This window comes from Pseudochaenichthys georgianus, chromosome 14 (assembly GCF_902827115.2).
Source record: "Pseudochaenichthys georgianus chromosome 14, fPseGeo1.2, whole genome shotgun sequence".
Taxonomy (NCBI): Eukaryota; Metazoa; Chordata; class Actinopteri; order Perciformes; family Channichthyidae; genus Pseudochaenichthys; species Pseudochaenichthys georgianus.
Genome location: NC_047516.1, coordinates 3426890 through 3450314, shown reverse-complemented (window position 1 = coordinate 3450314; position 23425 = coordinate 3426890). Strand labels below are relative to the sequence as shown.

General features: G+C 41.7%; 1 protein-coding gene across 8 annotated transcripts; it reads right to left on the bottom strand.

Moving 5' to 3' along the window:
• Nucleotides 1-1368: 1368 nt before the first annotated feature.
• On the bottom strand, nt 1369-23117 carry LOC117458925 (protein NLRC3-like). Of its 8 annotated transcripts, none has more exons than XM_071205386.1 (11): nt 23051-23103; nt 19087-19159; nt 18201-18319; nt 12816-12845; nt 12299-12342; nt 10234-12013; nt 7641-7814; nt 7049-7222; nt 5709-5882; nt 5366-5406; nt 1369-4459 (listed from the first exon to the last, which is right to left on the bottom strand). In XM_071205386.1, exons 3-11 carry the CDS (start codon nt 18284-18286, stop codon nt 4125-4127), a joined length of 2838 nt encoding a protein of 945 aa, XP_071061487.1. In that variant the 5' UTR covers nt 18287-18319; nt 19087-19159; nt 23051-23103; the 3' UTR covers nt 1369-4124. The 8 variants fall into 8 exon arrangements, with proteins under 8 accessions (XP_071061487.1, XP_071061488.1, XP_033955555.1 ...); XM_071205387.1 differs by having other exon boundaries at nt 18201-18316; XM_034099664.2 differs by lacking the exon at nt 19087-19159 and having other exon boundaries at nt 18201-18316; nt 23051-23117.
• Between the last annotated feature and the right edge of the window lie 308 nt (nt 23118-23425).

The following is a 23425-nucleotide window of genomic DNA, read 5'->3' as shown; positions in this document are numbered from 1 at the left end:
ACATCAGCAGGAGAGGACTCTTTAAAACAGAGACACTACATACTGATATACACCTGAACATCAGCAGGAGAGGACTCTTTAAAGTAGAGACACTACATACTGATATACACCTGAACATCAGCAGGAGAGGACTCTTTAAAGTAGAGACACTACATACTGATATACACCTGAACATCAGCAGGAGAGGACTATTTAAAGTAGAGACACTACATACTGATATACACCTGAACATCAGCAGGAGAGGACTCTTTAAAGTAGAGACACTACATACTGATATACACCTGAAAATGTGAATAATGTCCTCTTTAATATAAGAACTTGTGGAATGTCTTTACACCCCATGTTAAAATCCCCAACTTTACAGCAGAAGCATGTTAACAATCTTGATCCCGATTCAAGACAACTGTACCGGTTGAATCTTTATAGAACTTGTCCGTCCGGTTAAATCCTGCTATCACAACGGAAACCTATAGGGACGTCATGGAGAACAGGTCCATCTATTAAAGTTGTGTAAGTGGCCTTATTGTTTATGGCGATAGTAGCCTTGGTGATGTGTGTGCAAAGCACGTCCAGCCTAATTCATTGCTTTGGCTTGCATCCAAGAAATACTGTCGGTTGCATAATCTTCGTAAGACTTTTCCGCAGGGGATCATGCACAATGAGTAGATGCAACTTAGACCGGACATTAATATCTTTTTCTGCAGATATTGCATAAAAACCGTAGTGATGTATTCATCGTCAGGAGGGATCATATAAGTTGTTTTTGTGCTGCAGAGCTGAAAGGGCTTAGTTAAACTCTAACCCTGCTGGATGATGTCCCAGGAGAGACATCTGGCATGATGGGATGATTTTCCACTAAGATTCACACACAAACAGGTCTGCCTAATGACGCTTTCTCGCTGCACACACTCAAAACATCACCTGGCATCTCCCCAGCTTCATAAAGTGGTTACTGTAAAGCAAATAAATGTGACTGAAAACATCCCAACCTAAACTTAAAGGGGCCCTTTATGCTCATTTTCAGGTTTCAGGTTAGAGCCTCTACTGGGACATGTCTCCATGTTTTAATGTTCAAAAAGCTCTTTATTTTTCTCATACTGCCTGTGCTGCAACACCTCCTTTCACCCTCTGTCTGAGACCAGAGCCCTGATTGGTTAGCTGGCCGGCTCTGTTGTGATTGGTCAACAGCTTAGAGATGTCAATTGCATGTTTATATCTTGAGAAATTATTTATTAATCATGTTAAATTGAGATAATCTGACTATTCGTTGAGTCTTTTATGAATAGTCATAAAAGACACAGAAACTATTATATTGTTTCTGTTCTGATTTTATGCAAAGCGTCTTTGAGCATTAAGAAAAGATCAGAATCAGAATCAGAATACCTTTATTCGTCCCACAGAGGGGAAATGTACATTGTTACAGCAGAAAAGTGCCAAAGGCAGCTCAAGGTTACATAAAGCATGCATACAAAAGTATTAAAGATAAAACAAACTTAACAAATTCTGCCTAAAATCAGCCTAAAATACGCATTCCCCTTCTCAACTATATATTATCAAACATACCCACTAAATGTAATGAACCTGGAAAACAATATAATTCTAACCATATTTAGCCGATATTGTAAATACTAACAACAGAAGAAGACAGACGGGAAGTAAACACAGGGTATTTCTCAATGTCGGGTACGCTTGCTTGGTAGCACATGTCTTCCGAGCGTCTTGCTTCAGAAGCGAGGCAAGAATCCTTCCTGGCACTCGGAAAACGAAGAGTGGAACAGGCGAGCAAGTGTGCAAGTATGCGTAAGGCCCCTCCTTACATTTTCTGCCACAGATTTGGGGAAATTGGTCCGTGCGCAAAGCATTGTGGGGATTTTAAGACCGCGGAGTCTACACATGTGCAGCCTCGACATTTCTCCAAACGAAGTACGCTGGGCTCGGGAGAATTCCAAGTATGCTGGACATTGGAACAGCACTTCATGGGCTCCAACAAGCCGTTTAGGACAGAGAGTGAATACACATGCTATAGAGATGCTGTGAGAGAAACCAATGTGAGTTTGGAAAATTGCACAATATAAATCTATTCTAGTCGACCTCAACAATGGAATTATGATCAGTAGAAATGGCCATGACGTGGGACCTTTAAGAGACCTTTAAGAGACCTTTAAGAGACGGATCACGTTTTGTTGACATTAAATCCATCAGCAGTGACCACACTGGTGATTTTTGAAGAGTTTACGTGTCAGAAAAACGATGGTTGTTAACAAGTGGCTGAATAGGACTACAGAAGTTGTCGAGGACGTTGTACGTAATTACGCCGAATATGTAAACACTCCCGCTAAATTTGCTTTCCCTGTTCTGCTTGAAAGCAAGTACTTGCCTCTTGCAAACTGTTAAAACAAACAAACTTTGAATCTGTATTTTTGAAAATGTATCTTAACCTGTTGAGCCTGTTTTTCAGGACTCAGGCTCGAAAATGACATTCCCAGAACAAATGACTATATCTTCCCTTCTGAAAGGGGTAAATAATCTTTTTTCTCAAAGCAATGATAAACCTGTGAGTTGGATGTAAAAAAGTCAGAATCAATATAGATGTTTTGAATTTTAGTATAAATTCAGATTGAATATAGTAAAAAAAAAAAAAATTATAGTGTCCGTCCAAAAACATTGGTGTACTTATAGTGAAAACCACCCTTGAAGGATAGTAGACTAAAAGCTTTAGGAATCCAAACTATAACATATAATAAGTACCCTGTATCAAGATTGATGCAAAACAAGTGACATGTTACCACTTCTGGGGTCATTTGGGTGCATTTTCCATATCTCTGGCCCCCCTCGGTCGATTTTAATGATTGATCTCTTTTTAACAGTTAGAGCCAATAGAGTCGAGGGGAATTTCCTAAAATTCATCTAAACATTACCCATTGGTGAATGAGTGCTGCGCAGCCAGAATGCTCCGGAACCGGAAGCTGCGATACACTCTGGTGGCTACCATTAGCAGCTAATATTAATTCTCCGATTTTTACATAAAAATGGAATTATGGATTATCAATAATTTGTTCAAAGTGACGGACACATTGGATTAACCTTCAGCCGCGTTTTTATCGTTTTAATGCCATTGAACACGACTTTTGATCAGAAACCAACAGCTAAGGTAAGAGATGTCCCGTGAATGCTCCGTGATGCTACGTGTTGTGATGTCTGTGTTTGCTTCCCCTGTCGCGAGTTCTGATCGCTCAGTGATGATACCAATACCTATAGAATCTGTGGAATCTCTTTTTTTAATCCGATAAAAAAAATCAGACTACCCGCCAGACCCGGATTAGGGGCCGCTCTGGTTTAACAGGTTAAGTTGGCGTGACGTTGAACCAGCGACCCTGCTGGAGTTACTTTATAGCATAACGTTAGCATTTTGCTTCTGCGATTAGATTTATGATTCGAAAATTATAAAAGTAGGATAGACATGTGGAGATTATCCGGCTGAAAAAAAGGTACATTTATCAAACAGGTTCGTTTTCCACAGACCTTATTTCGAGCTATTTTCCAAAATCCTATGGAGAAATCCCACTGCTTTTTTGTCGAGGGAACCCATCATGGATGTATAATAAGAACTGGATACAGCGTCGGAGGCGTGGTCTCGTTCTTTCCTATGAGAGCTGCTCATTGGCGCATGAGGACAAAATGGCCTGAGATTTTCGAGAGGAAAAACGTCACAGATTACCCATCATGCCTGGCTGTCAGAGCAGAAGTACCCGTACAGTATGTAGCTCATAGAGCATGCGCAGTTGAGTTGCCCCTTAAGCCCCGCCCCCCGAACTCCTGCTCTTTGCTCAGTAGAATGAATGGAGAGAGAAAATAAATCTGGATTCGGCTTTTCGTGCATTTTACAATTTTAAGGACCTTTCCCAATGTTAGTCAGTGGGAAAAAGTATTTCTGGGCCCAGTGACGTCACGGACTGATACGGAAATTGTAGTACCGCCGTTTGACCACAACAAATATTTTCCTCAGAGTCCGGCGCACAACCTGGGGGCTTTATTCCGGGTCGGCCTACAAAAATACTTCATCCCTGCACCACTCTATTTAGTACCTGACACCCATCTCTAGTTACAGGTACTAACATAGTAAACTAGCCGGGGCTGCTGCCCTGCAACTTCACAAGGTCGCTGTAAAGATACAGGTCTTCCTTTTCGAGAGCATCGATCAGAACCCTGCATGCTGCCGCTCCTTTTTTTCGCACCATGTCCACCACGTCTCGTGCTCTTTCGTTTTCGAGTTTGGCTCTGGCTGACGTCATTTCAGAATCATTGATCACTCCTAAGTCAAAGAGTCTATCCAGAAGGTTGTTCAGGACAGGTGGAGTCACTCTTTGAATGAACTCTGTCCGAACTGAGCGCACCCAATGGTCTGCTGGGACTCTGTCCTCGGCTGGGTCATTTTTCTGGGACATTTCCTGCCTTGAACCTGTTAGATAAACAGGGGAAATACTTTTGTTGACCAACAATTACATTAAACAGATCTCTTAAAAGTTAAAGTAAATTGGCATTCCCAGGGGTGGATATTCGTTCATTTAAAGTTATTAGATATAACATTTCCTCATTATAATGTCTAAAAACTACTACACCTATGTTATTCATATTTTATTTAACATTGTGTTGAGTTGTGGACATACATTAACCCGAATGGTTCAGAGAGATGTGTAATTTTAATCAAGGTCTCCTGTAATGGCATCGTGTAAAGCATGAGAAGCTGAAGACTACAACTCCCATGATGCCACGCTGTTTCACCCCCACACCACCCTCCAGCTTCACTATAGTTCACTGCAGAGCCCTCTAGTGGCAGAACATTACAGGTTGTGTGTTTAATGTAGTAATGATGCTCCTGCCTTCATCAGAGATGTGGACGACAGACAACAGAACGTCCAGGAGCAACGCTGTGAAGCAACGAGCTGCTGCTAAAACAGCTTCATCATATTGAATCCACTTTAGTTCAGAGGTAATGTTAACCTAATGTCATTCACTTCGGAGCCTCTCTAGGATGTACCAGTTTATTTCATTCACCTTTTATTTTGAATGTTTAATTATTGTTCTGTCCCCCTGTGACTTTCTGGATGTGAGCATGTACTGTTATGCGTAACTTTGTAAATTACTTTTTTATTTAAAAGACTGTTGAAATGTTTCTAATCTGCTGCCAGAACATCTTGACTGTGCGGTCTCATGTCTGAGTGATTCTCTAGATGTTGTTGTCTGTTGTTTTTGATTAAATATGGCTGTAACAAGATGGAATTAAAATATATTGTTGTTGTACTAGAAAGACCAGATTTTAATGTACAATATCTTGATGAATGGAGGATATGGTTTCACTACTCACAGTTCTTCTGTTTCTTGGCTCCGATCATCCCACCATTGATCCTGTAGGGATGAACACAATCCAACAGTTTTGGATCAAGTTTAAAATAATTGTTTGTTCTTTGAGTCAGCTTCAGAGTCCTGACTGATCTAATGCTTTACATCCCAACATATCTCCTCTGCAAACACTACGACTGACTGCCACAGCTCTCAGCTGCATTACAGGAGATAACCGGTCATTAATCTAGAAACTAAAAACCTGACAGGAAACAAAACAGACCGTCTTTTCCACTCTTCTGTAAAATCCCATATGTCTGTTAGAAAGTTGCTTACTAACTAAATGTGGCTTTGCATTTTCAGCTTACAATATAGTCTCCAGTCTGCAGTCTGCACTCTCCAGAAGATCTCTCAGCAGCTTCACATCTGAATCCTTCAGATTGTTGTCTCTCAGGTTCAGCTCTCTCAGATGGGAGGGGTTGGACTTCAGAGCTGAGAGCAGAGCAGAAAAGCTGATCTCTGACAGACTGCAGCTCCTCAGACTGAGTAAAGAAAACATGATGTCACTTTAGAAAACAATGTTCCTGTTTGAAATAACTCCAGGTTTAATAATCTGATCAGAGATGAAGAAGTTTAGAAAGTGGAAACTCCTAACAGGTTAAAAACTGTAAGATACAGAAAGATAAAAAAAGCTCATTAATATTCAAGACAGCGTGCTTCGACTTCAATAAAAAGAGTTGCTCCATCTAACTCATGATGTGCACACAAGCATAAAACCACAGAGACTGATTCAACTCAAGATGACAACGTTTACTAAGATTTTAAATGTGAAGAATAACATTCAGATGATTTATTTTAGGAATAGTGAAGTCATCAAATCACAGCTTTTTCAGTTTAAACTATTCAGTCAGTAAAGCATCATGTAGCTTCAGAAACATGATGGAAACAGAACAAACTCAAATTATTTGTTAGTGTTTGGTAGTTTTAATATAAATATTTATAAATTATATTTATATATTTTCTATATCATTTATTTTATAAGAAACAGGATGGAGAATATAAGATGTATTTCAAGTGTTTAAAGGTTCAGAGTGAATTATGCAGTGTTGGATTGTTCTTGTTATTTTAATTTAAAGATCAACATTCAGTCAGTGAACTAAACTTGTGATACTTTGTTGTTGTTTAGCCTTTCTTAGGCCATTACATGGTTACACGTTAGTGTTGTTGTTGTTATTGTTGTTGTTGTTGTGTATACATGAACGTATCATCCCCTCAGCAGAAACATTCTGACAGCTTAGTTTGTCTTAAAAGGGAAGATGTATAACATGAGTGCAGTGCAGGACTGAGGCTAAACAAGCATTCTTACTGAAACAGACCAGAGGCCTGTACTACGAAGCTGGTTCAACCTAACCTGGATATGTTTGAGTTAGCCGGTTGACCTAATCCAAAACATACGCGCTCTCGCTAAAAAGAGAACCAGCTTCGTAGGACCGGAAAGCCGGACTTTTCCCTGAATTTAGCCGGCTAAGCGAAAATCCTGCTTCGTAGTATACCCCCCAGGACACCAACATGAACAAAGGGCTGAGACTGTAGAGGGTTAAGATACTCAGTGAGGATCAGTGTGATATCAGCCTGATGTCTGCAGCTCAGAGTCAACACAACTCTCACATAATAATCTCAGCACAGAAGTTAAAGATGGAGAACTGACCTGAGAGTCTCCAGTCTGCAGTCTGGACTCTCCAGAAGATCTCTCAGCAGCTTCACTCCTGAATCCTTCAGCTTGTTGTCTCTCAAGTTCAGCTTTCTCAGATGGGAGGGGTTGGACTTCAGAGCTGAGGCCAGAGCAGAACAGCTGATCTCTGACAGACTGCAGCTCTTCAGACTGAGTAAAGAAAACATGATGTCACTTTAGAATTTTTTTTCCTGTTTGAAATAACTCCAGGTTTAATAATCTGATCAGAGCTGAACAATGTTTTAATGTCAGCGATGATGTAGAAACAAATCCCTGATAATCTGGAACTCTCTGCAGCAGCTTCTCTCATCAGATCTTTAACAACTCCTTCATCTCCCTCTCAGTACTGACAGCATCTCCACTGACTCGTGGAGCCCAGTGTGGGTCTGTGGAAGCTCAAACACTCTCCCTCACACATTTACTCTTTTTTCTCTGATCTTTGTTATTCTTAACGTTTGGATTCCATTTCCATTTGGAAATACAGAAAAAAATAAAAGCATTAAAATGTCTTCGGGCAAATTCAGAAAATCATAAATACAAACAGATGAAGTGCAGTCAGTGAACTGACCTGAGAGTCTCCAGTCTGCAGTTTGGACTCTTCAGTCCAGAACTCAGCAGCTCCACTCCTGAATCCTGCATATAGTTGCCACTCAGGTCGAGATCTCTCAGATGGGAGGGGTCAGACATCAGAGCTGAGGCCACCACTTCACAGTCAGTCTCTGAGAGTCTACAGATAGTAAGTCTATAATAACACATACATTACAACTTGTGTTAGTATAAAAACAGAGGAAACATTGTATTACCTTACTGAATTTGATGGAACAACTTTTAACATATCATGCCAATTTAATTTAATAATAGATCTTATATTAAACTCTTAAAGGTGGGGTAGGTAATTTTGGAGAAACCAGCTCGAGTGCGCTAGAATTTGAAAATACACAGCCGGAAAAAATCTGCCCCTTCCTTACAGAGCCCCTCCTCCAACGCACACGAACGCGCACATGACCAATGAGGGCACGAGATAAGTTTGTGCACAGATGGAAGCAACCCGGTATCACGACAAGATGTGAACATGTGACGATTTACCACGCTGGGAGACGTGAAGATGTCACGATTTCGTCCCTTCAAACATGACAGTTACACGGTATTGTTTACCCATGTTAACCAGTGGAGAAATATCCAGAAATGCCAAGCAAATGCTCTACCCCGACGGTCGGTTGTTATTGTCAATATTAATATAATAATGATTTATTTTTTAACAGTCTTGAAAGAGATGTGCAAAATAGTCATTATATACAGTCTTTAATTAACTATTAGTAGAGAATAACGAGTAATGAATATACTTTATAGGGATCCTATTAATATCTAATAATAAAAAATAAAAAATTCAATAACGTGCTTTAACCACCAGGTGTCCCTTTCTATCAGCTGTGCACCTTTATGGTGTAAATACAGCCTATCTACCAATTGGATTAAATATAAAAGTGAGCCGAATTAGTGTTGATACTGCAAGTAGACGTATTGTGTGAAAAGAAATGTAAGATATTGTTTAATTGCTTATATATTTATGATCCACGTCACGTTTTCAGTTCCTCATGTTTGTCTAGAAGTCTTCTCATCAGGGCTCTATAAATACAGAACTACGGCAGATATGTAATATTTAATGCAGCCGAACCGTGTATTACAATGCCGTTATGTGATGACTTTCAAAGAGAAAAGCAAGCACACTCGGAATAAAGTATTTTTATTTTATTTTTTTAAATGTTTTCGGATTTCACATCGCATAAACCCCATTTCCCAGCGTGCATTGCGGCTAAACCATCCAATCAGCGAGCTTAGGATCTTGCCTACGTCTGTTTCCGGTATTGCTTATGACGGGTGTATTTTGTTGTACACACATTCCTTCATATTTTAATTTTAATTTTGATAAATAAAGTATTTCGTGATGCCTTCTAAAATGTTTTTAAATATAACTACGGTTCTAGTTGAAGAGTTTGTCAATTAACATGAACCGAAGCTGTTGCCTGGCAACTCAATCGCACAACGTCACGTCCGTTAATTCCACAAACACACACATGGATTAACATCGATTTAATACATTAATGTAGCCTTTGTTTCTGCTAAAAGAGGTGTCGACCAGCTGGGGCAACAAGAAAATCGGCGAAATCGAGCGTGACTATTAAAAAATAAATCATTATTATATTAATATTGACAATAACAACCGACCGTCGGGGGAGCATTTGCTTGGCATTTCCGGGTATTTCTCCACTGGTTGGGCCATGTTAACAATACTGTGTAACTGTCACGTTTGAAGGGATGAAATCGTGACATCTTCACGTCTCCCAATATGGTAAATCGTCACATGTTCACGTCTTGCCGTGATACCGGGTTGGATGGAAGGCTGACAGGCAGGTAGGCCATCCAGTTAGCCGGGCCGGCTATAATGATTGGTCGTGCTTTTTACAGCGCTACGGCTTCCACAGATGACATTTTTTAATGGATTTTTTGTCAAAGCACTTCAGATATTCATTGCTATCGGTATGTCAAGAGCATTCCATGGAATATAACAAAAAGTGTATCTCGAGCCGGTTTCTCAAACTTTGAGCATTGGGTTAAAAACAGATCTGATTTAATTTTGAAGAAACTGCAATGATATATTAATAACCTAACTGCATTCACTGATAACTGAAAATACTGCTGTATGTTGTGATTGTTGTGCACCGACAGAAATGCTAGAGAGGTTCATGTTGTTTATGTTTGCTTTCTCTCATTCCAGGCTTCTTGATTTTGCACCTGTCATCCATCCTGTGTCTCCTGTGCTCATCAGTGTCAGCCCTGCCCCTGATTGGTCCCACCTGTGTCTTGTCACCCTGTGCTTAAATTCCCGGGTCGTGCAATTGGGTCCTACATCCTAAGTGTCTGAGTTCGTAACAGTGATCACATGCTGCTGTGAGAAAACCTCTAAAGTCCTTCATTTGTTTGACATGTCGCCTCCATCACACGAAGGAATATGAGAACAAAAAACTTTAAAACATCACATTATTATAAATAAATAGAATAACTAGGATCATTTAATTTCTCTGTCAAAGTATTTAAAACATCAAACAAAAAAAAACTTCTGATCTACACTTATTTATAAAGTTGATCACATCTGGACTTACACAGCTTTCCTGCAGCTCCTCACAGCCGGAAGCAGTCTCCGCCGTCCCTCCTCTGATGTGTTGTACTTCTTCAGGTCCAACTCCTCCAGAACCTCCTCTAACATCTGCAGCATGTAGGCCAGAGCAGAGCAGTGAATGTCAGAGAGTTCCTCTGATCTGTTCTCTGACTTCAGGAACTCTATGATCTCCTGATGTACTGAGTGGTCCTTCATCTCTGTCAGACAGTGGAAGATGTTGATGCTCCTTTCAGGAGAGGAAGGACCTCTCATCTCCTTCAGGTTGCTGATGGCTCTCTGGATGATCTCTGGCTGGTTGTCTGTGCGACCCAGCAGGCCTCCTAAGAGTTTCTGGTTGGACTCCAGAGAGAGGCCGTGGAGAAATCGGACAAACAGGTCCAGGTGGCCATTTTTACTTTGGAGGGATTTCTTCATGGCTTTCTTCAGGAAGACATCCAGGGATGGGTACCCCTGATCTCTCTGCAGGAAGTCCTTCAGTACCGCTGTGTCTCTGTTGGTGTAACTGTGGAACAAGTAGACTGCAGCCAGGAACTCCTGAAGGCTCAGATGAACAAAGCAGTAGACTGTTTTCTGGAAGAACACACTCTCTCTTTTGAAGATCTCTGTACAAACTCCTGAGTGCACCAAGGCCTTGGTGACGTCAAGACCACAGCGCTGCAGGTCTTCTTGGTAGAACATGATGTCTCCTTTCTCCAGATGTTCAAACGCCAGCCTCCCCAGATTCAGGAGAAGCTCCCTGTCAGCCTCCGTCAGCTGCTGTGGACTCGTCTCATGTCCCTCTTCATACTTCTGCTCCTTCCTCTTGGTCTGGACCAGCAGGAAGTGTGAGTACATGTCAGTGAGGGTCTGGGGCAGCTCTTCCCTCTGGTCTGTAGTCAGCATGTCGTCCAGAACTGCACCAGTGATCCAGCAGAAGAGTGGGATCAGACACATGATGTGGAGGCTCCTGGAGCCCTTGATGTGAGAGATGATTCTGCTGGACAGGTCTTCATCACTAAATCTCCTCCTGAAGTACTCCTCCTTCTGGGCGTCAGTAAAGCCTCGTACTTCTGTTACCCTGTCCACGCACTCAGGAGGGATCTGATTGGCCGCTGCAGGTCTGGAAGTTATCCAGACGAGAGCCGAGGGAAGCAGCTTCCCCCTGATGAGGTTTGTCAGCAGCACGTTGACTGAGGACGGCCGAGAGACCTCAGACACAACCTCACTGTTTCTGAAGTCCAGAGAAAGTCTGCTTTCATCCAGGCCGTCAAAGATGAACAGCACTTTGCAGACAGCCAGCTGCTCTGCTGTGACCTCCTGTAAGGTCGGATGGAAGACATGGAGCAGCCTGAGAAGACTGTACTGCTCACCTTTGATCAGGTTCAGCTCCCTGAAGGAGAGCGGGATCACCAGACTGACATCTTGGTTTTCCAAACCCTCGGCCCAGTCCAGAGTGAACTTCTGCACTGAGAAGGTTTTTCCAACTCCAGCGACTCCATTCGTCAGGACCGCTCTGATGTGAGTGTGTTGGTCAGGTGAGGCTTTAAAGATGTCCTGGCACTTGATTGGAGTGGCAAGGAGGGTCTCTTTCTTGTACGCTGTCTCCAGCTGCCTCACCTCATGCTGGGTATTAACCTCTTCACTCTGGCCTTGTGTGATGTAGAGCTCAGTGTAGATCCTGTTCAGGAGGGTTTCACTTTGACCAGTTCCTTCAGTAACACGTTCACATCTCCTCCTCAGACTGATCCTATGTTCATCTAAAACCTCCTGCAGACCACTATCTGCTGAAAGAGAATAACACATGTGAGAATAAGAAAATTCTTTTAAGAATCTGATGATTAAATTAAAACGTAAGAATATAGTTTAAATGTCATGATTTTCATAGAACCTAATGTCTATACTTTACGACACGACAAAATACACAAATCCTGGACATGAAGACTCCAGAAGGAACCAACAAATACTTGCTGGCAGATATCTTTACTATCTTACGTAAATGTTATATTTGTGCAGGGCTAATGTTTTCCTGAGCGCCCAGGTAAAGATGCTGCATGTGTTCGGCCTCTTACCTCGTACAGTTCTGATCTGACCGGCAGGACTTCTCCTCTTCCCTCTGTGGAGATGAACACATCCTTTATAGCACTTTACATTAGTGGAGCTGATTCTCACCAATGGTACAACAAGGTGGAATATAATTAGTAAACCACACAGCTTTGTGTCTGGATTAATAACATCAGCTGAATTCAAGTCAAAAGTCAAAGTGAACGTTGTTGTCAATCTTTCAGTTTGTGTGTACAGACAGAGAGATCAAAATACCATTTCCCACAATCCCAAATATAAAAATTAAAATATGTATACAAATATGTATAAAATATGTATATCCTATACATGTGCTAACATTAAGATTAAAAAAACACAACAATAACTATACACAAAATAACAGTCTTTGGGAAATGAGTGCAAGATTTTCCATAGCATCGTAAAAAAGTGTCTGGTGCTGGATTTGGATTTGAGTGTCTGAGTGTTATATGGGTGTTAATTACATTACATTGCATTTAGCTGATGCTTTTATCCAAAGCGACTTACAGTAAGTGCATTCGACCAGGAAGACACAACCTTGAAGAAAACAGAATCATATAAGTACATCAGGTTTCATAGAGCCAAGCATTTCAAGTACTACTCAACTGGCTTTAGGTAAGCCAGTCCTTTATTAGTATATAAGTGCTTTGTTAATAGTTCTATCGCTCGAAGTGGAGTCGAAAGAGATGAGTTTTCAGTCTGCGCCGGAAGATGTGTGAGCTTTCTGCTGTCCTGATGTCAATGGGGAGCTCGTTCCACCATTTTGGAGCCAGGATAGCAAACCCACGTGTTTTTGCTGATGGGAACTTGGGTCCCCCTCGCAGCGAGGGTGCAGCGAGTCGTTTGGCTGATGCAGAGCGGAGTGCACGTGCTGGGGTGTACGGTTTAACCATGTCCTGGATGTAGGAAGGGCCAGAAGTGTCTTGAAGTGGATTCTAGCAGTTACCGGAAGCCAGTGGAGGGAGCGGAGGAGCGACGTGGTGTGGGAACATTTTGGAAGGTTGAAGACCAGACGAGCCGCTGCATTCTGGATGAGCTGCAGAGGTCGGAGGGCACATGCAGGTAGACCAGCCAGGAGGGAGTTGCAGTAGTCTAGGCGTGAGGTGACGAGAGCCTGGACCAGAACCTGCGTGGCTTTCTGGGTCAGCTGGGGACGCATCCTCCTGATGCTGTAAAGCGTGTATCTGCAGCAGCGGGTTGTAGCAGCGATGTTTGCAGTGAAGGACAGGTTGTTATCTAGGGTCACACCCAGATTCCTTGCAGTCTGAGTCGGGGAAACAACAGAGGGGCCGATGTTGATAGTCAGGTCAAGAGTGGGACAATCTTTTCCCGGAAGGAAAAGCAGTTCAGTTTTGTCAAGGTTGAGCTTGAGATGATGATCAGACATCCACTGAGAGATGTCAGCTAAACAAGCAGAGATGCGTGCGACGACCTGGGTCTCTGAGCGGGGAAAGGACAGAATTAATTGGGTGTCGTCAGCGTAGCAGTGGTATGAAAAACCATGCGGGCTAATGACTGATCCGAGCGAGTTTGTGTACAGGGAGAAGAGGAGGGGACCAAGAACAGAGCCCTGAGGGACCCCTGTAGTTAATTGACAAGGGTCGGACTCGGACCCTCTCCAAGTAACCCTGTAGGTGCGGTCTTTGAGGTGTGAGGTGAGGAGGGAAAGTGCAGAGCCTGAAACTCCAAGTTCTTGGAGAGTGCGAAGGAGGATCTGATGGTTCACCGTGTCGAATGCAGCAGACAGGTCCAACAGGATGAGGACAGAGGAGAGGGAGGCTGCTTTGGCAGTGTGCAGTTCCTCAGTGACAGCAAGGAGGGCAGTTTCTGTGGAGTGACCTGCCTTGAAACCAGACTGGTGCGGATCCAGAAGGTTGTTCTGATGGAGATAGCAGGAGAGTTGTTTAAAGACAGCGCGTTCAAGTGTTTTAGACAGGAACGGGAGGAGAGAGACAGGCCTGTAGTTTATAACGTCAGACGGGTTGAGAGTGGGTTTCTTTAGGAGAGGGTTTACTCTTGCCTCCTTGAGACTGTTTGGAAAGTGACCAGAAGTTAGAGAAGTGTTGATGAAATGGGTGAGAAACGGTAGAATATCAGGAGCGATAGTCTGAAGGAGGTTTGAGGGGATAGGCAGTACTCGAGTTGAGTTGAAATAAAAACGGTCAAAATCATCCCCCTTCTAAAACTGCCATTCCCCCTTTCCATCCCTTATGTAATTTTATCAATGAACGTGGCACTGGTATTACTGCTATTTCAACATTCATTTTGCGCATTTTGAGTAAAATACTGTGGGCGAGGGAGCACGCACACACAATGACATGTTTAACAAGTCACTGACGCTATACTATGCGAGTGCCCTAGAGGGCGCCAGAGCGCCGTGATGCACCTGTTTGATCGATGCCAGAAGCGCAGGTAACGGTTATCACAATGGCCAAGCGACCAGGAGGACAACGCGATCTGAGGGACTTCATATTTAAAAATACTAAAAATAACATTTCAGGTAAGTCAAGAGTCAGTAATCTTTACTCATTACTTTAGTCACCAAAGGTGGAATCTATGGACATACGCAGCAATAACAACTTAGTTTAGAGTTTAGCTACGTTTTTCTCTCGTGTTAGCTAGCTGGTAAGACTCAAAACTGTTGATGAAATGATACCACCAGCACCAGAAGAGCTGAAACCCCTCCTTCAAGCAGTGAACACTCTGGTCATCTCCACAGCTGAGTGTGAACGTGGGTTTAGTCAGATGAACATTTTAACCACAACTAGAAGCTCCTGAGAGGTAAAAAGCATGTCAGCCTTGCTTTTCATCAAGTGTTGGCCCTCCACTGAACAAGTTCAGACCTGAGGTATAAGTCAAGACTTGGCTTCAAAGCCATTGCTTAGCTAACCATCCGAAAGCAAGAGCCAGACAAATTGAGACCAAAAAGCATGATTATGAACATCCTGGAAACTTCTATGAGATGGGGAGAGTGGAGTAGGCTGCCATTGACAACATTGGTCCTATTTTGTATTATCTGTATAATCTTTTAATATATTTTCATATTTTGTAAACAATTTCAATTTGCACTTAATGCCCTGTTAAAAAAAAGTAACATTGGGAATGTTAACATAAAATATTTGTATTTGAACTGCAATAAAATGATGACGGATCAATATTTTTCAAAAAAAAATTCTCAAATTGTTCATGAAGTGTTTAATTTACATAATGATTTAATTAATTACGATAAAAATGTAACCCTTTAAATACCAGTTTTGATACCAGTAACTGCTTTTTTGAAAAAATACACTATAATTCAATATTCTAAAAACAAATTTGACTTTATTATTAGTATAATCAGTTGATCCATCTGAATAATAAAGGAGGGACTGTTAACCTACAAGATTTGTACCTTAGACTTCTATTATAACCACATTTTTGTATCCCCTCCCCCCCTTTAAATTAAAGTGAAAAAAAGATTTTGCACTAATTGTCCTCTGCATTTGACCCTAAATGTTAGTGGTGCCATGGCAGCCCGGGGACCGACTCTAATTCTGAGGTGCCTTGGTCAAGAGCAATGAAAGGAGTATCTGAACATCCATAACATGCATGTTGTTGTAGGAGTATAATAATTATCTGTATGCTGGTTGGTCTCCCCTCGGCGGGTTATCAGCACAAATTATGTCCCCATATGATAACATCCACCATCCCCCCCTGTTTTCTTTTTACAACTCGAGTACTGGGGATAGGGTCAACTAATTTGTTGGAAGATTTATATTGTTTCAAATATTATTGTCATTTTGAATCTACACCACAGCACTATGAACCCAATTTCATGTGAATTTACTGTGAATTAATGTCATGAAACATATGGAAACGATGCCGAAATAACAACGTAATAATAGTGATTTGTAAATAATAATAATAATAATATATTTAATTTATATAGCGCTTCTCATCTGCCAAGACAAATCTCGAAGTGCTTCACAACAAGGGATACTGATACACTTTGAGAGATTAAACAAATAATTGTAATAATAATAAGAAATCAAAATATAAAATAGAGTACAAAAATAAAAGTCGGAGATAGCGATACAAATGGCAGTACTCCAGGTGTACCGTGCTCAAAGTTTATTCGAAGGCCTGCCGAAAGAAGAGGGTCTTAAGGCCGGTTTTGAAGACCTCGGTGGAAGGGGCAGATCTCAGCTGATCTGGGAGGGAGTTCCAGAGGCGCGGGGCGAATTAGCAGAAGGCTCGGTCTCCCATTGTCCGGAGACGTGTGCGGGGGATGTAGAGAAGAGGAGCGTGGCTGGAGCGGAGAGAGCGGGTAGATGTCTGGGTATGAATGAGGTCACAGAGGTATTTTGGGCTTTGTCCATTCAGGGCTCTGTACGTGAGGAGCAGAACCTTAAACTGTAAAAAGCCTGAGTTGATGCTTTGTCAGGTCTGTCTGCAACACAACCAGCAAAACACTCTGAATGGAGATCGGTTTGATTAGAGCTAGGCTAACATTGTAGCTGCTCCATCAACACTCAAAATAACTCCACCCAGTCATAAGAACAGCAGCTATTATATTGTTAGTGCCACAGACAATCTCTGGTTTATACACGCACATGAATAACCCGGATTTAATATGAGGTGCTGAAGAGCTCTGGGTGCTGATGTTCCCTTTTCTGATTCATCTCAGTGTGTCAGAGACTAGGAGCCGGATCTCAACACTGACAGGATTTTGTAACGGAGCGTCTCAAACTTTACACTCAAGTAGTAACTTTTCCAGTTGTGTGATGAATTTCACTTCTTCATTTCCTTCGTGTTGCCAGGTACAAATGTGTGTCTTTGTATTGACTCTACATGTAAGTAAAAAGTAAAACTTTATTTATATAGCACCCTTCTCAACACGGATGTACAAAGTGCTTCACAGTACAGTACACAGGACACAATTCACAGTACAACTATAAAATGTAGAATAAAAGGCATAAAACGGCAGCAGGTAATACATAGGATAAAACATACGACAAAACACCAATAATAAAAAATAAAAAAGACAGCCACTAACTCACCTCCTCCGACGACCCAAAGGCCTGTCGGAAGAGGTGGGTCTTTAACCGCCCCTTAAAAATCTCTATTGAGGCCGAGGTTTTTATTATTTTGGGGAGTTTGTTCCAAAGCCTTGGGGCCACCGCCTCAAAGGCACGGTCACCCTTAGTCTTTAGCCTGGTTCGGGGCACCCTTAGTCTTTAGCCTGGTTCGGGGCACCCTTAGTCTTTAGCCTGGTTCGGGGCACCCTTAGGAGGCCTTGCTCAGAGGACCTCAGGGCCCGGTTTGTGATGTGCGGGTGGATCAGGTCATTGATGTAGGCTGGGGCTTGGCCATGGACAGCTCTATATGTGAAGACCAGTACTTTGAATTGGGTTCTGAGATGGACAGGGAGCCAGTGCAGGGCAGAAAGGATCGGAGTGATGTGGCATGTTTTTTTGGACCGAGTCAGTACATCAGTTACATCTGCTAAACACAACCAGCTCGCCAGGAAATTACTATTACTAATAAACATCTTAAAATACGTCTAAAAGATGCTGAGGTAGTCAACTAATTTGTTGGAAGATTTATATTGTTTAAAATATTATTAAAAACATTTCATGACACGGATACATTGATGATAATAGCATATTGAAATATCCAAAATATTGTTTACTCTCCTCTTTGTCCTTGTTTACTGTACTTTACCGCGTTTATTGATGGGTTGTAATTATAATTCATTTGTGAAGTTTTACATGTTTGTAATCTACTGCATGTCTGTACTACACTCGACAGAGTGTCTGTACTCTCATGTAATAATAAAACAACAGTTCAGATTATATAAAACCTGAATGCTCTTCAGCTCAGGTTACCGTAGAAACAGAAACAAACTCTTACTTCCTGTCTGAGGGTCCAGGTTCATCACTGATGTCTGGAGGTTTCCCTTTCGACGGGTCACTCTTCAGAGACAGACAATCACTCATCTTCTCCAGTCTGGAGATAAACCAGTAACACTGCTGGAATGAACACACACACACACACACATTTTAATAACACAATTACATGATGTCAATCTAAACCAGTGTTTCTCAAACTTTTTCATACCAAGGACTTAACCAATAAAAAAACACTCGTGGACCACCTAACTCCACAAATATCTAAAAACACATCGTTTTTTACAAATCGCCTGAAAATGGTACAAACAAGTGGCAACATGTGTGATGAAGGTGTACTTAAATGTATTTATTTATTTCAAATGTTACCAATATACTCACGGACCACTAGGGGGCGCTCGCGGACCACACTTTGAGAAGCACTGATCTAAACCATCCTAATAATAAAAGTTAGCGCTGAGCTTCAGTCTGCAATGTTCAAACCAACAGATAAAGCCAGAAATCTAGGTGTAGTCATGGACTCTGACCTGAGTTTCAACAGTCACATTAAAACAGTTACTAAATCAGCCTACTATCACCTAAAGAACATATCTAGGATTAAAAGACTAATGTCACAGCAGGATCTGGAAACACTTGTCCATGCTTTTATCTTCAGTAGACTCGACTACTGCAATGGTGTCTTCACAGGTCTCACTAAAACATCTATTAGGAAGCTGCAGCTGATTCAGAACGCCGCTGCTCGAGTCCTCACTGACACTAAGAAAGTGGATCACATCACTCCTGTTCTGAAGTCTTTACACTGGCTTCCTGTGTGTCAAAGAATAGATTTCTAAATACTGCTGCTGGTTTTTAAAGCACTGAATGGTTTAGGCCCAAATTACATTTCTGACCTGCTAAACTATGAACCATCCAGATCTCTCAGGTCTTCAGGGACTGGTCAGCTCTCTGTCCCCAGAGTCAGAACTAAACATGGAGAAGCAGCGTTCAGTTATTATGCTCCAAATATCTGGAACAAACTCCCAGAAACCTGCAGGTCCGCTGCAACTCTGACTACTTTTAAATCCAGCAAGAAGACTTTTCTTTTTGTCGTTGCTTTTAAAAAATATATTTTAACACTATTTATTGGTTTTTCCCCACACATAACACGCAACAGGAGAAAATCACAATTACAGGTGCTATATAAAAAAGAAATACAAAAAAGATGACAAAACAATCATGATAATAACATACAAAGACCATTACAGTAATAGCATTGACACAAATAAATCAAAATACACAATGACATGACAAAACAGAAAACCCCTAAGACCAGTCCCACCCACCCCTACCTCCAGCCAGGGCCACACTGTACTATACTTGCTCTATATCTTTCCTAAAGCCAGACCAGCACTTATCAAAGAGATGTGGCTTTCTTTTAAGATTAAACATAATTTGTTCTCACATCATGAGGAGATTTATTTGAGCCATATGGATATGGGGGGGGGGGGGGGGTTCTGCACTCTTCCATAATAGAGCAATACATTTGTTGCCAGCAATCATTTCCAGTTTGATTAGGCGCACCTTATTCCTTTTGTGTGAAGGGAAGTCAGAAATGTCGCCTAACAGGGTTAATTTAGGTGTACTAGGAATCTCATACCCAGAAATCTCTTTAAGAATCTCCCATCCCAGTGGTGTTTTACTGTATTACAATCCCAGAACATGTGAATCAGGCTACCTGTCTCTGTAGTACATCTAGGGCAGGGATCTGAAATGTATTGATTTATCCCATGAAGTCTTTCTGGTGAAAAGTAGGTTCTGTGAGCAATGTTAAACTGCAAAAGTGTATGTCGGCTGTTGTGTGAGAAAGTGAGGGCCTCCTCACATAATGACTCCCAATTTAACTCAGGTCTTGTGGTTATATGTCAAGGAAAGTATACCTCTGGGGTTAACTCCTTTTAGAACATTGTCAATTGGGAGAGACTTTAAGGGAGTGGAGTTTTCCCCATGAAGTGTGCTTAAAAAGTGTCTGACTTGCAAATATTTGAAGAAATTAGTAGTTGGGAGGCTGAAGGAATTACACAGCTGTCCAAAGGTCATAAGTAAGTTATTCTCGTAGAGATCCCCACATGCTTTGATTCCCTGGGTGTGCCACATCTTAGTTGTCCCATCTCGAAGTGCACCTGGCAACGCAGGGATCGTATGGAAGGGAGAATTGTCGTGAAGTACGATTTGCCGCTGCTTTTAATTGAACTATTCACATCTTAAACTGCACTGTAACTTTGATTCATGTATTTCGTCTTTTAATGTTTATTTTATTATCTTTGCTTTTTAATGACTGTTTTTAAATGCCATTTTCTTAATGTCTTTCATTTTTGTAAAGCACTTTGTGTCACGGTCTGTCTGTGTTGTTTTTGTCTGTCTCTGGTTTCCTGTTTTATTTTGAAAAGTGTTCACCCCCTGTCTTGTCTGTTGATTCCTGTCTCTGGCCCAATCCCAAACCACTCCCTCGACCCTCCCCCTCCGTGACGGAGTGAACTCCGTCTGTCGCCACACTCGCAGCGCAACGAGGCTCCTCCTGTCAGATGGAGGGAGCAGCAGCAAGCTTTGGGACGGCCTCCCCTCTCTCCGGCAGAAACAGGAAGTGCCGTAACTGTATGTAACAACGGTTTCAAATCAGCATCTCTTAGACAGAAAGTTTAAATGAATAACTCAAATAAAACTCTAAACATCTTTCATTGTGTTTCAAAGCTCTTTTAGTTTTAAACCTGATGTTTATAAGCTTCTTAGTTTTTGCAACGGTCTGTAAATATACACAACTTTATAATAAAATGCACACATTTACCTTTTTCTAGACTAAACACAGGTATGATCCTAAGTTAAAAACATATGAGGTTATCATGAGGTTGTTAACATCGCAGTCTATCAGTGGATGTTTGCTGGAACTTGTACACAGCTTGTTTCCTGACGGACACACACAGCGTGACTCCGGTCAGGTCGAGACCGGTCTCAAGTCAGCACCGCTGCAGACTCGGGCTGCAGTCGGATAGTTTAAAAATCAGCTCCTAAGTTCTAACCCTATCGTCTATTCCTTGACCTCTGAGTGAAACGTCACGGGGTTAAGGGATAGTGGATAGGAGAATTCAAAAGGACTTAGGAGAAGAGACTGCGGACGTCATTGTGTGCGTCTGCTGCTGTGGGGAAACTATGGAAACCACCGTTTTCTATACAGCGGACTACAACATGGATGTTCAATAAGAACGAGGGACTCATCTAGAGACTCTGCTCCGTGCTCTGATGCTGCTGCTTTGCTTTATGAACGTGGACAACAGAGAAACATATTCTTCATGACCAAAGTTGGAATTGAAATAAAAAAGGAAAGTGAAACTTATGCTCTTCACCCTCTCCCTCCGGTCCACATTAATACCAATGATCCCAATACGTATGATTGTATGAACTAAAGATCTTAAAATCAATACAGATGTATTTATTATAAACGTTAGTCCTTAACATCTATCACTGTGTATATCACCATTCAAACATCTTTTAAAAGTTGAACAAACCCCACACAGCTCAGTGAAGACTGAAATGTTGACTTTATTTGATCATTTCAGTAAAAACTAACGTTCATATTTCTCTCTTTGAGTATAATACTGATGAACGTTCAAAACAAAGCACTTTGCCAACTTACCACCTATGTTTTAAAAAGCTTAATAAGCACCGTAACTTTCATGATATAATTTCTCCGTCATAATCGGTTGTTTCCGTGAACGGCCGACTGTTGAGTGACGGCAAATGCTGCGGCTGCAAGGCATTGTGGGGCAGCATTTTCGCTTCTCCTGTCGGTTAGGGAGGTCCAGTGGTTCCTAAGCTAAAGGAGGCTATAAAGGAAGTTTGAAACCTCCTTTCCTATCATTCTCATCATTCTAGAGAATTCGAACGGCACTTATCATGGCTGCCACTGAGGGACTTCCGGGTCATTTCACTCCTTTAGGAAGGTTCCTAAGCTAAATGGACTATTCGACTTCAGCCTCGCTGTTTGAGGGCTTGATAGCCCACTCCCCCTCCACACTCGCTGCTTTGGAACAGCCCTCAATATGGCGGACCCTCCGCGTGAACGCGCAAACGGAGGGGTAGGGGGCGGTTTGGTTTGATTAGTCTTGTGTGCATTTAAGTTCTGGTTTTTCTGTCAGTCTTTGTGAGAGCCTTGTTGTTGTTTGACTGTGTTCAGCTTTGTTTCTTTAGCCTTGAAATAAAGGTATTTTCTGTTTAAATCTGCGCTTGGGTCCTGCCTGCTTCACTCAACCCTGACACTTTGAATTGCCTTGTGTTGAAAGATGATCTATAAATAAACTTGCCTTGCCTAAAGCAAAACCAGTTCGTACACATTTAAGTGTGTTTCTCCTATGCCTGCAAATAAACAGAAATGTAAGGACAATATGCATAGCACATGCACTGCCATGGAAAACAAGCGTATCAACCAGCACAACAGAGGACGGTGAGTATCTGCATGTTTTATTATCTTTGCTTTTAAATGAGTGTTTTTAAATGCCATTTCATAATATGTTTCTGAATGTCTTTCATTTGTGTAAAGCACTTTGAATTGCCTTGTGTTGAAAGGTGCTATATAAATAAACTTGCCTTGCCTAATGATGGACTTGGTTTAAATACAACACATCAGTCAGACTTCAGACGGGCTGCTCTCCATTTTGACTGTGCTGTTACATGTAACTCTGATGAATGAGGAAGCAGTGAAAAGTTGTCTCCTTCGACTCCAGGAAGTATATATTTTTGTTTACGGATTATTTTCTGACATGGTATAACAGATTAAATGGTTAATGTCTTAAAGACCCAGCAGAGCCTTTTGTTAACACTCACCCTGTTTTCCTCCTGCTGCTCTGTCGAAGTGTGTAATGGCGTCTGGCAGTCTGACTTCATACTTTCACTTTCAACGTCCCTTCCTGTCTGCAGCTCCTCCCTTTGTTTCATAACCAGCCTTATCATCTGGATAGAAATAGACATTGTAAGAGTCGGTGAGGTCCTGATAATTTATTCCGGGAAATTACTCGGACTGAAGTTACTGAGTCTATGTAAGTTTACTGCTTAGCTCAGATGCACCAACGTCAGCAAGATCTCACCTCTATCAACTCCCCGAAGAACCAGGTTCAATGAACTGCTGTTTCAATTCAGACAACTCTCTTTAATCTGTTTAAGCGATCCCGAAGGATTTTGATATCAGCAAATGAGGTGTGG

What these genes read in the sequence shown, in the direction of transcription:
- LOC117458925 (XM_034099664.2), bottom strand. Translation starts at nt 23,110, where the DNA reads ATGAAGTCAGACTGCCAGACGCCATTACACACTTCGACAGAGCAGCAG. An exon ending in AGCAGCAGGAGGAAAACAGG is followed by an intron (nt 18,317 to 23,050) that starts GTGAGTGTTAAC and finishes TCATTCCAGCAG; the next exon opens with TGTTACTGGTTTATCTCCAG. An exon ending in CCTGGACCCTCAGACAGGAA is followed by an intron (nt 12,846 to 18,200) that starts GTAAGAGTTTGT and finishes GTTTTCTTCAAG; the next exon opens with GTTGTGTCTTCCTGGTCGAA.